Source organism: Pteropus medius, unplaced genomic scaffold (genome assembly GCF_902729225.1).
Source record: "Pteropus medius unplaced genomic scaffold, Ma_sr-lr_union100, whole genome shotgun sequence".
NCBI lineage: Eukaryota > Metazoa > Chordata > Mammalia > Chiroptera > Pteropodidae > Pteropus > Pteropus medius.
The window spans coordinates 61,164-76,813 of record NW_024341288.1 but is presented as its reverse complement, the minus strand read 5'-3'; the positions used below and the strand labels follow the sequence as shown (position 1 = coordinate 76,813).

Sequence of the window (15,650 nt, the reverse complement as noted above, 5' to 3'; positions counted from 1 at the left end):
ATAAAGCAATCATGTTCCCTGGTATTTACCCAATGAGCTGAAAACTTATATCCACACAAAAACATGCACTTGGCTGTTTATAAGAGCTTTATTCATAATTGCTCAAAGCTGGAAGCAACAAAGATGTTTGTCAACTGGTGAATGGATTAAAAAAAAAACAACTATGTTATATCCATATAATGGAGTATTAATCAGTGATAAAAAGAAATGAGCTATCAAGCCATAAAAAGACATGGACAAACCTTAAAAGCACACTGCTAAGTGAAAGAACCCAATCTGAAAAAGTTACATAAGTCATGATTCTGGAAAAGGCAAAACCATGGAGATAATAAAAATATCAGTGGTCACCAGGGGTCTGCAGGGAGGGAGGGACAAATAAGTGGAGCACAGGGGATTTTGGGGGCAGTGAAACTAATCTGTATGAATCTGTGAAGGTGGAAACATGTCTTTATACATTTGTCAAGACTCATAAAATGTACAACTCAAACAACGAACTCTAAGATAAACCATGGACTTTTAATAATAATGTATCAATACAGCTTAATTAACATTGCTCTAAAAAAATACGTCTATTAATTATTTTTTTTAAAAAAAGCCATAGCTTAAAAATAGAAAAAGAAAATAAAAACATATATCGAACATCAAGGAGGTATGTGTACAATATGTGTAAAAATGAATGAGGGTGGTGACAAGGTTTGTTTTTAGATGAAAACTGTCTTTCTTTTTTAAAATTCCATTTATGACAGAAATCATGAATAGATTCCAGGCAGAAATGACCTAAATATTATTCCCATGAAAACAAAAATAACAGCTAAAGCCTAATTATCTCCTCAACAAAGTAATTCCCAAGTTTCCAATTTCTAGAAAGGGCATCAGTTTCATTAGCTAAGCTCCAAAATTCAGACTTCTGTTTCTCTCAATCTCTCATCAAGTATCAGTAGAGAGTCTCTCAGATTTGTCCCTTCCTCTCCTAGACTCCACCAACACCTTAGTGCATAAAACACATCAACTCAAACAGAGTAAAACAGCCCCGGGGTTTTCCACCAACTATTCACAGCATGCCTCTCTACTGCGAGTTAAGTGCCTTTGTCTCACCTATCACTGCAATCTGAAGACCCCATTCCCTCTTCTTTTCTCTCACTGGAATTTGATAAATATTTAATTAGTGCCTACTGTGTGGCATAAGCCTACTTGTTTAATTAAAATATAGCTCTTGCTATAATCCAGTAGTTTATTCCTCCATCTAACAAGGTGGTATTCATGTTTTACATGAAAAATTTCATTAAACTCAAATCTCTGCTTTGTCATCAACGAAAACCCTCTACTTTCTTCAAAGCGTATCTGAAATTCAACTTCTCCATAAAGCCTTTGTCCTTCCCTAATATCTCAGTCAGTAATCTTTTGTTTTCTTGAAATTCTAAAGTATTTATAATTAATAGGACATAACCTAATGTTTGATCAAATATCTTCTTAAAGTGTCTGAAAATATGCACAGTATTTTTTCCAAAGCAGAAATGTGGCTTATATACCATTCACAGAATTTAGCTCAGTGCTAGGTATGGAATACACAATAACATTCATTATCCAAAGAATTTTTTTTTCACTTTTTCTAAGAATTCAAATTTCGTCAACACATAGAATTATCAGATATTATTCACAATGTAAATGAGAATATTTTAGCACTTATGTAAAACCTTAAAACACTGTTCTTCAAAGGCACAGTGGAAATCCAGTCATTCAAGTACCCCCTAGTAGTCTATCTGGCAACACAAATGAAATAAATGTGTCTGTTTGTACCTACAAAAGGCTGTATACTATACATTTGTCCTTGACAGTCTAACAAAAGTTGTTGCCAAACTCTTCTCCACTAAAAGTGGAAACAGGCTCTGTGATGAGGACACTCAGGAAAATTCCTTTTCATTGAGAAGCAAGGTCAGATCACAAACTATTTTTGCACGAGCTATTTATTAAAAATTCAGTGGTGGTAAATTCTTTACCAAAGAATCAAATTCTTTACCAAAAGATACTGGCTTCATACTGAGCAAAAGATAGAACTGCCATTGAGAATCAAATTCTTTACCAAAAGATACTGGCTTCATACTGAGCAAAAGATAGAACTGCCATTGACGATCCCCACTATTAGTTATCTTACGAATCAGTAGCATCAGACTTGCATTTAAGAATGACAAACAAAATTTCAGCTAAATTAGATATATCATCAAATCAACACCAGTGTTACCTTAGTGGTATATGATTGCTAAGGAACATCTCAGCTGTGCTAATCAGCTCTGCTGTGGTCTCGTGAGAAGGATCAACTATGAAAACCTGTAGAAGGAAAGGAACACATGGAATGATGCTTATTAAAATGTCACTAGGCTAATAAAAATGCCCTTAGTCTTTATACTTGAAGGCAATCTTTTTCCAGCCACTCTTGAACCACATAAAAGAGGAATTATACAAATAGCAGTTATCCTCCTTTTATGTTCAAAGAATGTGGTACTGAACAGATAAGTGATTTTCTCATGGTCTTATGATAGTAACATGGGAACTGTACCCAGATTGCTATTACCTATTCATTTACTATACCTAACAAAACCTAAGTTTTATTAACACTTCCATTTTAGAAAACTTAGATTTCCAAGGAGCTCTGAATTAAGGATTCATTTAGAACTCAATTTCTAGACAATAATAGCTATCATGTATTAAGCTCTCATGTGCTTTAAAAAATATTATCTCATTTACTAAATTCATACATATGGTAAGAGAAATATTAAAATGTTGACTGGGAAGGAAAAAAGTTGGTTTCAAGAGTGAGGAAAATATACATGACAGTTTCCCTTGCAAGTTCTGTGAAAGCTGACCTTGACACTAACTGGCCCCTATCTCTTTAGGAGCTACATACAGAAGAGAAAGAAATGAGAGGGAAAAAGAGAGCCAACTCCTCTATCTCTCTAAAGCAGTGAAATAAGGACTAAAAGTAGGAAATGACAGAAAAATATATTTAAGGGAATAAACTGAAGTATTAAATTTTAGGGATTAAAGTATTCAAGAAAAACAGTAGCAACATACTCATCTTCTGAGTTAAAAAGAGGTACATTAACACTAAAATAACAGAGTATGAATCTTTGAGGTAAAGGTAAGGAACATTTCCTTATACAATGACATCTCACAGCTCTACATTTCAGTGCATTCAAAACCCTTTCAGTTTGAATACAGTAGTGGTAGTGGTGGGGAGGAGCAGCTAGGAAAGAAGTGAATATTCAAGATATGACAAAGAGGTAGGAGAGAAGGCAAGGTGGAAAGAGTTCATGGCTAGACAATAAGGAGTTTTACTTACCATGTTATGCAAATTTTTCCTGATCTGCCGGATAACACCGGGAAAGGTGGGTCGTAGCAACTCTTGTAGACTAGATGGCCATGAATTATATCTGCTATCGACCTCCAGGTTGTTGATCCACTAGAAAAAAAATAATAACACAACATGCTGCATACACTCTAGCCATCGTTAGTGACATTTGCAGAAATAATACTTTAAATTATCTTAAGAAAAATTACATGGAAAAAGACCATTTTCAAAAATATAAAGATCAAATAGAAAAATGAGTGACTAAAACATAAGCTATAGAAGATATCTGCAACTTACAAAAGCAATAAAGGACTAGTGTCAAGAATACATATAGAAATCTAATATATCAATAAAAAAGGCATGTAACAAATGAGAAGTAAAATTGAGTCACAAATATGACTTAAAAATTTACAGAAGAAATTCAAATGGTCAATGAACACAAGGAAAGATATGCACTAACACTAGTCATCTGAAAAATATAAACTAAAATCTCAATAAAATTTCACTCATTAAATTGAAAGAAATTTTAAAGTTTGTCAATATCCAAGAGTAGGCAAAGATACAGAGCACCTAATGCTAGTGTCTGGAACAGTCACTTTATAGAAGAAGACCTAATAAATTTGAAGATTTTATTACTTTATTACTATCCTACCACTAAGTACTGCAGTTTTAACTCTACCCCAAATAAATTCGACATGTTTGCACAAAGAGAGTGGTACAAAAAACAGCCAATATAGTACTGCTCATAACAGCAAAAAATTAGAAACAACTTAATGCCCATAAATAGAGCATTGGGTAAATAAACAGTATATAACATTCATACAAAAAGGGCAGGAAGGGAATGTATATTACCTTGTAAACATAGAATATTATATTAGCGTGTAAACATAGAATATTTCTGGAAAGATACAGTATACCTGTTGCTTCTGGAGAGAAAAAGCGGATAGCTCGGTGATGAGATGTTAATGTGTACTCTTTTGTATGTTTTAAATTTTAAACTATGAATGTATAAAAGATTTCTTAAAAAGAAATAAAATAAAGATGATATGATAAAACTAATCTATATGTATCAACCTTGAAAAAACTGTTGAATAATAAAGGAAACTGATGTAGGATACTGATAATTTTAAAGCATACAGTAGGGACTAAAATGATGAATCAAGGGATAGGAAGAATGAACACCAACTTTGGAAGAGGGATTATCTGCAGAGAGCATAGAGGAGGAACTGGAAAAAGATAAAGAGGGCTTTGACTAAAATATTTTTCTCCCAAGAAAACAATAGATCTGACACAAAATGGTTAAATATTAACATTTAGTAAGTATGACAACAGGTCACATGGTTGTAATTAAAAAAATTTTAACAGGAGCTCCCTTCTAGTTGCTGCCCGATTCATGAATTGCTTAATAAAGCCAATTAGAGCTTCAAATTATAAATAAGTAAATAAATAAAAACTTTTTAACAAAATCAACACAACAGTATTCATCAAAACAGTAGTTACATCACCAAGTAAGGACTCAAGTAATGACTATCTATATTCTACATTTCTCTTTCAAAAATATTTCCCTAAAATAAATGCAGTACAGAAACCAAGAAAAAAGGACTAGAGGGTCAAGGGTGTGCTAGGCACACTTCTAATACTGATTTCACCTTCATCATAACTGCACAAGATAGCTCTATTCCCTCCATTCTCTTTTATAGATGAAAAGACAAAAGGTTCAGATGTCGTACAGGAGATACTAACCCATATAAATCCCCCACATATAAAATATCAAATTCCTTCTAAGGTTATTAGTTAAAATTGATATTTTTAACAAAATCACACAAGAATTATATGCAACTGAGAAAATACAAACTAATTATTCTTTCCCAAGAGATACTCAGCTAAATCCTAGGGGGAAAGAAAAGTGGAAAAATCACTGCCTTAACCATATTAAACATAAGAACTCAACTTTTTGGAGCATTAATGAGCCTACTTTATTATATACACATAGCCCCACATAAGCAGTTGTGATAAATCTTTGATGCCAATAAAAGAGATGGCAGGAACAACTTACTTCTCATAAAAATCAAGTGTGAAACCATAACAAAATGCCTGGCCAGATGCCCATGGACACTCTAAAAGAATACCTACTGAAATAGCAGGACTCCTGATGTCTACAGCATAGTCAGCCTCGGAGGGCTGGATGTTCAGTTTCAAAATGTTATGCAGAGAAAGGCCTTCTATTCCCAGTCTATGCAGTCCCTCCATGACCCGAGCTTCGTTCCTCAATACATCAAACAGACTAAAAAAAAAAAAAAGTATTTAGTAGAAAAACCTTCAAAAAAAAAATCCTTGTCATGAAAAAAAAATTATCAGTTTAAATTCAATTCTGTATCAAACTGGTTGAGAAATCCAAAAAGGGAGCTTTTCCCTTTGCTTCATCTTATCAAATATGTAGAACAAAGCAGGTACAACTTGCTTCTTGGTTCGTCTTTATTTATACTTAACACATGCATTGTCTCTAAATATAAACATACAATTTGAGGATGAAATAATCCTAAATTTGGGTTTTACATTGCATGTTTTTAAAAACCACTACAGGAACCTGTTATTTCTTACAAATGCACATGAATCTACAATTACATCAAAATAAAGAGTTTATTAAAAAACATCAAAAAAAAATTGATTATATATGTTTAATATATGTTTCAATATCAGTATCAATTTACACAGGCACATACATATAACCACAGAAAAAAGTCTGGAGAAACTCACACCCAAGAGAGGTTTGCTAGGACACAAAGAAGAAATAGGACAGGATGAAGACTTTACTTCTAGTCCCTCTAAAATACTCTGAAAAATTCAAGCTATATATATAGATATATTTTTTAATAAGAAATAAAAAAAATATGGGCAATCTTTTAAAGTGTACTTTACTAATTTTCAGTAGCTCTGTAAAGCAGTATGTGAACATAAAGCTCAATTAAAATAATTAATGTGAAAATATCTTACTGTAGAAACTGCTTCTTCAGAAGCATTAGCAATAGCTTTTGTTTTTACTACGAAGCCATACTGTTAACTGTGTCAATTTTAATCCCACGGGTAAAATGTGAATTCCACCTGACTGTCCACCACCCTCCTCCAAAAATTCATGAAGAAAATTTTGAGCAATTTCGTCCTGAATCACATTTTAACAAAACAAAAAAGGTAGGTATTCAAATCACATGTAAAACAGAATACCTTCTGAGACACCAGAGGCAGCATTTTGAATAAACCCACTTCACAATCTTCCCAGAAGCAAAAGAAGCTGCTCTTTTCTGCTTCCATGGTTAAAAGGAAAAACTATAACTTCTAAAAGGGCATTCTCAAAAGACACTTTGGCCTTAAATGTACATTATGATAAAAAATGGCGAAGTGTCATTCTACCCATCCCAGTCAAAACATGGGCCTACCCAAAGACACTCACTGGGCCCAGTAAGCCATCAGGCTTTGCAACATGCCACATCAAGGAGTACAATAATCTAAATGCGTCGCAAGGAGCTACACTTTATAAAAACTCTTCATAGTTTCAAATATTATCCATACCTGAATATATCCTGCGTATCTAAATCAATATGAAGTCCATTGATGAACAGTGCTGAATCTCCAGGCTGTAATCCTAAAGTTCCCTTGAAATACTAAAATATTAAAAAAAAAAAAAAATTATTAAGGAACAGGAAAAGAATGCTTAACAGAAATTTCTATGTTTCTGGCTTTATTATATGTACAAATGTTGACGTCCTCTTAAGTATCATAGGAAACCCTAAGGTTGGGTTAAGATCTTTTATGTACTCCAACAGATCCTTCTTAGCATCTACTTCACTGTAATAAAATAGCTGGTTTATGCGGCATACACCTCTCCTCCCTTCTTCCTTCCATCCCTCCTCACTTGCAACAATAATTACAACTGTTTCTTATAATAGGGAGGGGGAGTCATATAAACCAAGTGCTGAGGGTCGCTTTTCATAAAAAGGGCCTTCTGTTTGCGATGCCAACCAAGGTTGTGACAGCAGTCACTAACAGCTTGGCCTTCTTGATGAAGTCCAGGGATCTAATCTAAAAGGGTTTCAAAACCTTACACTTCCCTTAAACCTTCAAAGTAAGGCACACTAAGAAACTTTGAGTGGCTATGTTAAGGATAACACCTACATGCAACCTAGCTCTCCAAGACTTAGCCTAGGAGCAGGAGTCGGGGGTGAGGGGAGGTCTTCAACTGCTGCTCCCTAAGATGGTGGCCACCCTGGTTCTCCTAGGGCTAGGGGAGGAAGGACAGGGACTGCTGAGCTCCTTTCATTCCCAGTAGTCAGTGGACTAAGAGAAATAAACTTTAAGATATAGTATTACATGGGAAAAACACAAAAGAGGAGGCCATGGCGTATGCTTCTTTGCCCTGCCAGATTAAATGGCAAGCAAAATGAGAGGATAATGAAGAGTTGCATCAATGAGAATTAGAATTTCTTACACAGGAGAGGAAAACTCCATGTCTACTCACTCCCAGGCTGCGAGTACAGCAACTTTGACTATAAGAAAGACTCTGAGCTGGTAAATATAGCTCATACCTATTTCTAGATCTGGATGTTGGTAACATAGGTGGGTTCGCCTTCTGAAAATTTATCACACTAAAATTCTGTGCATGTTTTTGTATTTGTTTTATATTTTTGTATTTTATACTTTAATAAAAGATTTTACTCAAAAAAATGAACTCAAGAAATACCAATATATAGCCTGTATAATTTAATGTTTTATCTTCCTAGTAGAGGCTAAATTAAGGTAACATTTGATATTGTTATCCTGGAAAATAAAATTAAGTAAATAAAAACCATTATAGATTTCTTCAATTTAGCAAATATTTGAGATATATTTGGTGTACTTTTTCCTCAGGTCTATTTAAGTAACTAATATATGTAAAAAATTAAGAAAATCTTGGGTATAGATAGTAAATTGAACATAAGCATTTTTTTCTCCTTTTCAAACTCTCTTAAAATGTCAGTTTTTAACAAGGGACTCTCTTAAAGTTATAAATCCACAACAAAGAAACCAGAAAAGAAAAAGGATTGTCTTCGCAATCCTGAGAAAGCTGAATTCTAGGCTGACAGTGGAAAAAGCCGACAAGAATCCAAGGAATTGGCAGCACAAAGAATGCATGTATGAGGGGGGTAATTATTATGCTAAAAAATGGAGACTCATTCTGGAAAGAATGAAACAGAGAATCTGGAACTATGGGAAATTAAGCACAACTGAGGGTGGAGATCCTACACTGAAAATAGAGGAGTGAATATAAGTTATTGAGTGTTCTTCCCTACTGGGCTTCTACATCTTTGGCAGCCAGATTTCACCCTCCAGGCAGAAGTCTAAAAGATCCTTTTTCTAGAGACTGAACAGTTCAAAGGGAAAGATTTAAACATATAGTCACTGGGGTTCCTAGGAAATGGCCATTCCAGGATAGCCTACAGTCAAAAAGGCTTATCCTTAGGGCTTTCAATCAGCTTTTGACTCCTTCATTCTTCAATATGAGCAGCTAGCCACAGATCACCAGACATCTTGGAAAGCCTCTAACATCAGAGACAAGAGACCAAGACAAAAAGAAAGGCAACTTAAGAGGAAACAGACTATGCAGAGAGAAGAAAATACACACATGTACCACTGTGTACATGTGAACACTATAAAAAGAGGAATGTAAGAAGAAAAATAACCCTAGAAAATTAAAACTTCGAAAACTACAGAACAAATCTCAACAATGGGGTTAAAAATCCTTCCAGAAAGTCTAAAAATAAAAGACAAAAGAATCTGAGAAATAGGGGGGAAAAAAGATTTTTAAAAATTAGGCCATGCTAGTCAAAAAGGTGCGGAAACTTAAAAATAAATGAAGAGCTGTAGGAAAACAGAAAAGAGAAACCAGATGGAGAAAATGCAAATGAGTAATTTAAAAAAATTTCCCCAAACGAAATAAAATGATTTTCTAGATTTAAAGGGTCCACCAACGACCCAACAGTTTGGAGACTTTTTAAAATGGCATATCATTGTGAAATTTCAGATTACTAGGGTCAAAGAAAATATCCTAGGTGATTCCAGAAAGAAAAATCAATCTCATACAAAGACTTCAGACTTCTCAATAGCCACGATGAAAACCAAAATTACCAGGGGCAAGCCTTTCAAACTTCTAAATGACTTCCAATCTAAAATTCTATACCTAACCAAGTGATCAATAAAAACAGAAATGGAAAATTGATTTCGCAGAGTCTGATTTTATCTTGCATGAAACTTTTCTCATGAAGAATGATTTACTGCACCAAAATAAGTGAATAAATCAAAAACAAAGAAGACTGGAAATCTAAGAAATAGGAGGTCCAATAAATGAGGTTAAAGAAAGATCCCAGGATAACTGATATGCTCTAGATATAGAGAACACCCAATACATAGTGAGCAAATCAAAAATTGATAAAATCTCTCGGAAGCTAAGCAGGATCAGGCCTGGTTAGTACTTGGATGAGAGACCAGGTGCTATAGGCATAAAAAATAAAAAATAAGGGATTATAAGGTGACAAGGTCCTTGCAATCTGTGAGGTCAACCAAGGGTTGCTTCGTCTTTAAAAAAAAAAATTGATAAAATCATGACATAAAAATATAGAGAAAGTAAAGTGATGGGGAAAATGCTAATATGGAGTTGTGGTACATATAGGAGAAGGGTCAGTGAAAGAAAGTTAAACTTCATACTTGTAATAGGAGGCCAAAACAGAAGGTCTGAAACTGAAAAATAAAGTACCAATTTAACCCTCCTAGAAGTCTGGAGATAAATATCAAGAATCAGCTAAGAGTTGAAAGCAGATGTTTCTAGGAAGGGAGCCATGATAGGGAGTGAGATGTGTTAAGGGGGTGCCATTTTTCTAAATAAACTGGTGGCACCATTTGGTGCTTTGAATTATATTCATATTCGACTTTGATTAAAAACTAAAAATATAAAAAAGATTACAGAAATGAATCAAAATACCACCATCTTTGATAAAAGGAGATTAAAACTATTAATGGCACTGATTTAACTCAGATTTCTTCATTTTAATGTATAATACAAAACAGAAAGACCACTCTTTTCTGTTAGTTAATACCTTCTGATTCTCTTCCACTTCGGTTCTAAGTTCTGAACTCACAGCTGTTTTTGTTATTGCTCTAAGGAAATAAAAACATTATCAGTGTTTGGTTTAATATTTGATACATATTTGATAAATTTAAGTACAAAACAACAAATTGCTCAATAAACTACAAAAAAACTAAATGGAAAAAAAACCGTAAATCTTTATAATTGATAAATACATTTCTCCTTTCAGATGTGTATATTTTTTTCATTACAAGATACGATGTAGTAATGGCAGTATTTTAATACAAGTGCAGTTATTTCCAAGATCTACATTAAATACATGTAACTCTATTCCAGTATATGATCTCTACAGCCTACAGGCTAAAATAATGTTAAATAAATTAAGGTAACAGATTGCTCGTCCTATCTAAACACTTATGGTAGAGGTGGAATCATACATGTATATCTTCAATAGCATGCTGGACTAAAGGAGAATGTACTATGTGATGTATAAGTCCTATCTAATAAGTATTTTCAAGACTAATCAAATTAACAAATTTATTTACAAAATAGCTCATAAGTCAAAATATCTCATTCAGTGACTCAAGAAAGACTGACACTATTTAAGTCATTAGTCTCTAAAAAATTGGCTTTTATAATAATTTTGCCTTGCATTTATGAGATATGGAGGGTCATTATACAATTGAAAGCAATATCAGAAAAGCTGCATTCAAAATCTCATTCTGCCACTATAAACAAGACAGGGTCTATAATGTATTTCCTTCATCAAGATTAAATAAGATGATATATATGAAACACTTCAGGAAGAAAAACACTATCATCCATAGGAGGCCCTAGATTGGTTACATCTGCATACTTTGATTTTGTTGACTCATCCAATTCCAGAAGGCAGGTATCATTATTTCCATTTCGTTGCTGAGGAAAGTATTTATTTACAAAGTTTACAAAACTAGGAAATACAGTGCCAGGAACACAACCAAGACGGGTCTCTTCAACAACACAATGCAGAGTCCTGCCACCTCTCAGAGTGTACTATTAGCAGTGTGCTGCTGGTAGTGAGAGAACTTTTATTTTCTAAGCATTTTCATACTTTAACTGCTTCATTTTGTATATAAACATGAAGATAATTAGGCATATATTCAGAAAAATGCCTCAAAACCTTATTACTCTAAATTACCTGGCTTTAGTAGGAAAATTTTGACTAAGATCCTTCATAACCACCAAAGCTAATTCAACTGGAGCGGCCAAGATTCGGGCAGCAGTCTGAAAGCTTAGATCTGCAACAATGTCAAATATAATATAAAATGTATTACTCTAATGTAATGAGAAATAGGAAAAAAACACATTTACTTCCTACTATTTTCTTGGTAATTAAGAATGCAACCATTTCAGAGTGCCCATGGTTTCATTTCTGGTTTTATTTACTTCAGAATATTTATTGTAACCATTTCTTGATCTACCTGCATGAAACACTCAGGCATATACTAACACATTTAGCACAGGATAAATCCACCCCAAATAATAGTTCTTTGGATCAGAAAAGCACACTTACATTCTATCACACTGACATGCCTCTAACACGGGGTAGATACGCTCTTTAATAAATGTATACATATAGACACATACAGACCAAGAGAAATATGTTTCTAATATTTGTGTGACCAAATACATAATCTATATACAATCTTATGTATCTGGTCACACAAAGAAAGATATGGTACTCGTTTACATATATTATTTCTACACAGTGTTGTCTGTCTACAGAAAGACTCCTCCTTTCTTTTCTGATTAATCATAATTAATCACATTATCTTTAAAAGCTGTGGTACCCTCAGAATCACATGAATAAATACAATTATACTCAAATTTTACATTTTCTAATACCACAAAATTTAGTCAAAAAGTAGACCAGTGATTCCTGTTTTTATTTTTATTACCTTGCAGTTGCCAAACTTTTAAAGGTGCCATTTCATTGGTGCTCTCCACAAGATGCTTTCTAAGTTCTTTCAACTGTTCCTTCAGGTCAGGGTGCAGGTCTCTGAAAAGAAACAGAAAATCAGTCCTTTTCATGTGTCTTTTATTTCTCAAAGCGCTCTTAAAAGTTGGCTCCAATTTCTTCTTCATGATTGCCCCTCTTATCATTAGAAAAATTCCTATAATATAGAGAAAAAATTCAAATATAATTATGTTTCTTAAAAAAATAAGTTAATATAGAAATGTAAAAGTTAATTTAAAAACTATAAGATCTACAGATTAAATAATGAATCACTACAACAGTGATTCTTTATGTTGCAGGGAGGGAGAGGAATGGAACTGGGACTAGGGAACAAAGGGTACTTTAACTCTACCTATAGTGTTTTACTCACCTTCTTCCTTTCCTTCTTCTTTCTTTCTTTGTTTTTACGTAAAAGAAGGTGTATGTTGGGAGGAAAAAACTTGATAAATAGTTCTTTGGTACATAAAAGCAATTCTGGGTGGCAAGTATCTGGGTGTGTTATTATTCATATTTTTCTATATCTTTATTATTTCTCAAAGTAAAACTGGATATTTATTGCTACTGGTCTCAAAATGAATTTCTTTCAGCTACATGCTCATATATCCTTTGGCCACATGAATATAATTCAAGCTAATCAAGATTATGGATTTTGTTTAGTTTTATCTTGAAATATAGTGCAGTCTACTTAAAGCTAGTACAACAGAAGTTAACAGAAGCAGAGATACATCATTTAGATCAGACAGACAGATGGCTGGTAGAGTCATTCTGTTCTTTTAAATGCTAGAAACTCAAAATTTCTTAAATACAACATGCAGAAAGTAAAATATTTACTCAGCTCCTTCACCGTCCAACAAATTCACTTCCAATCAGTTACTAAAAACTCTTGTTCATGATAAAAATATCAAAAAAAAAGTCCTATTACTTTAGATAGCTAAATAACTATTCTGAATATTCAAAAAGGTAAATGTCTTCAATATTCTACATACTTCCTAGTGCTGTAAATACCCGAGATCATAATACTACCCAAAAAGCAAACATAAAAAAAGTGAATATTTAAAGGAATTCTGGAAACCTGGGGCCCATAAAAAATGGAACCTGACTGCACACTAATGAGGCCAAAGCTGATGTTAAACACAAAGACAGGTACATGTGCACAGGACGAACTCAACATGTCCATGGTAATTCAGCATGAACTAAGTCATCTCTGCTAAACTGTTAGTCTGGTTAAGTCATTTCACTTGGCCAAATGTTAAAGCTGAAATATATAAAACTGGGCCTACACATATCATTTCTATATTTCTACATGATCCTTTTCTTTAAAAAAGAAAGAAGGGAGGAGGAGGAGGTAGGAAGAGGAGGAAGAAGAGGAAAAGCAGGAAGAGGAAGAGGAGAGAAGAAGAAAATCAGCGCACTACAGATGTCCTAATTAAGATTTCCAAGTTAAGCAGAATTTAGGGCTCTAAACAATTATCAAGTCATATCAGAAATAACTGCAATATTTAAAAGGACAGCTAAGAAGACTTTTGAACTATAAAATCTTACGATGCTTTCATAAAATGGTTATGAAATTTTCTTCAAAAACCCCATTTTCTATCCTCTTTCATATAGATCAGATACTAAAATGTATTTCAATTGAACATGTATAAAATCTATACCTCCTGCTATACCTCTTTTGCATTTTTTTCAGACTACGTTTAGCATGAGTAAATAACTATGACCTCTCTAACTTAAAATACATTTGATTTTCTTGGGAAAAAAATTGGGTGAAACAATTAGATTTCTCCTACTACATGAATCGAAAATGGCATGTACCTTTATGCTATCAACTGCAAGGCTCAAAATAGGAAATCAATTTAAGCCATAAGCAGGCAGCCAGAGCATCATTTAAGAATATGTGCTTCAGAATGACTGGAAATCATAAACTGTACTATAAATTAAGTGGTAATGTCTTCATATCAGGTTATATATATAAAATACTGTTGTGAGATCTATAACTGATATGGTAATAAGAACGATGGTGTTTATAATAGAAGTAAGTCTGAAGGTTTAAAGAGAATAAGACCAATACCCAAAAGAACATATATACCTTAATTTTCCAAAAAGGAATCCCTGAACTTCATCAACAGGATCATTTTCACCAATCACTGTGGTGTTTACTTCAGTTCCTATAAAAGTACAGAAAATATATGTTTAATCACTCAGATTAGAAATAAAAATACTATTAACCTCATAAAGCCTGAATAATATTAAAAAAAAAAAACAGGAACACCTAAAATTGTGATATCATTTAAAATGCTGACTACCTCAATTAACATTCTGCAATGGTAACAAACAGGCAGAACAAATATATTTTTAATAAATCCTATGTTCCTGGATAAAGTGAGAATATATTTTTCCCTTAAACTTCGGAGAATTATATGTGAAAATTTTCAAAATTGATACCTTTAAAATTATGAATAGATTTTTTAATATCAAAATTCTGAAGAATTCACAACCAGGCAACTTAATAATAAGTAGAATTATTGAGAACAGAATAATGAGTTACTAGGCTATCTTCCGTGTACCCAAGCCAATCATTTTTATTTTGAAAATGAGCTCAAAAGAAATTTAAAAAACTATACATAAAACTTGTGGTTGAAATAATTCAAAACTCTAGAGTATGACAACAGAAGTATAGAAAGTAAACTGTTCCAAGAGTAGAAAATAATAAAAAACATTAAATCGTTCATTAATTATAGGATGTTTAAAATTTCGCACTGGCTATTTATGAACTATATATTGTCAATAACAATAGCTGCTACTTATTGAACATTTGAGTGCAAAAAACTGTACTAATTTCTTTACCTATACACCTTATTTTCCCCTCACAAATACTGTAAGAGGCACATATCATTATCCGCACTTTACAGAAGAAAAATTAGGACACAGAGAACTTATTTCATGTCACCCAACTCAGATGCAAAAGAACCAGGATTCAAACGTATTCCTAAATCTACTGTTTTTCATTAAGGAAACAAGTTCCTCTTTAACTCATATTTAAAGAAAATGCATCGGTCTAATTTATAAATTCACCTTTCACCTGAGTATCATCCTTGGCCTTGTACTCAGTGCTCTTAATGGCCAGTTCCACACCATAGCCAGAGAGGTAAACAGGCTCCTTCCTGGGATTCTGCAATTGGAGCAAGTATTCCACC

At 33.3% G+C, this 15,650-nt stretch overlaps 1 protein-coding gene across 6 annotated transcripts in view; it reads right to left on the bottom strand.

The window, feature by feature from the left end:
• The window catches only part of UGGT1 (UDP-glucose glycoprotein glucosyltransferase 1), a 118,231-nt gene that overhangs the window by 79,877 nt on the left and 22,704 nt on the right, over positions 1–15,650 (bottom strand). For all 6 annotated transcript variants that reach the window (XM_039850215.1, XM_039850237.1, XM_039850222.1 and 3 more), the window contains exons 7-15: positions 15,529–15,625; positions 14,543–14,621; positions 12,398–12,498; positions 11,638–11,737; positions 10,471–10,531; positions 6,914–7,005; positions 5,480–5,630; positions 3,338–3,457; positions 2,240–2,325 (exon numbers count right to left, since the gene is read on the bottom strand). In XM_039850215.1, coding sequence (XP_039706149.1) covers positions 2,240–2,325; positions 3,338–3,457; positions 5,480–5,630; positions 6,914–7,005; positions 10,471–10,531; positions 11,638–11,737; positions 12,398–12,498; positions 14,543–14,621; positions 15,529–15,625 — 887 coding nt within the window. The remainder of the gene's footprint in view (positions 1–2,239; positions 2,326–3,337; positions 3,458–5,479; positions 5,631–6,913; positions 7,006–10,470; positions 10,532–11,637; positions 11,738–12,397; positions 12,499–14,542; positions 14,622–15,528; positions 15,626–15,650) is intronic.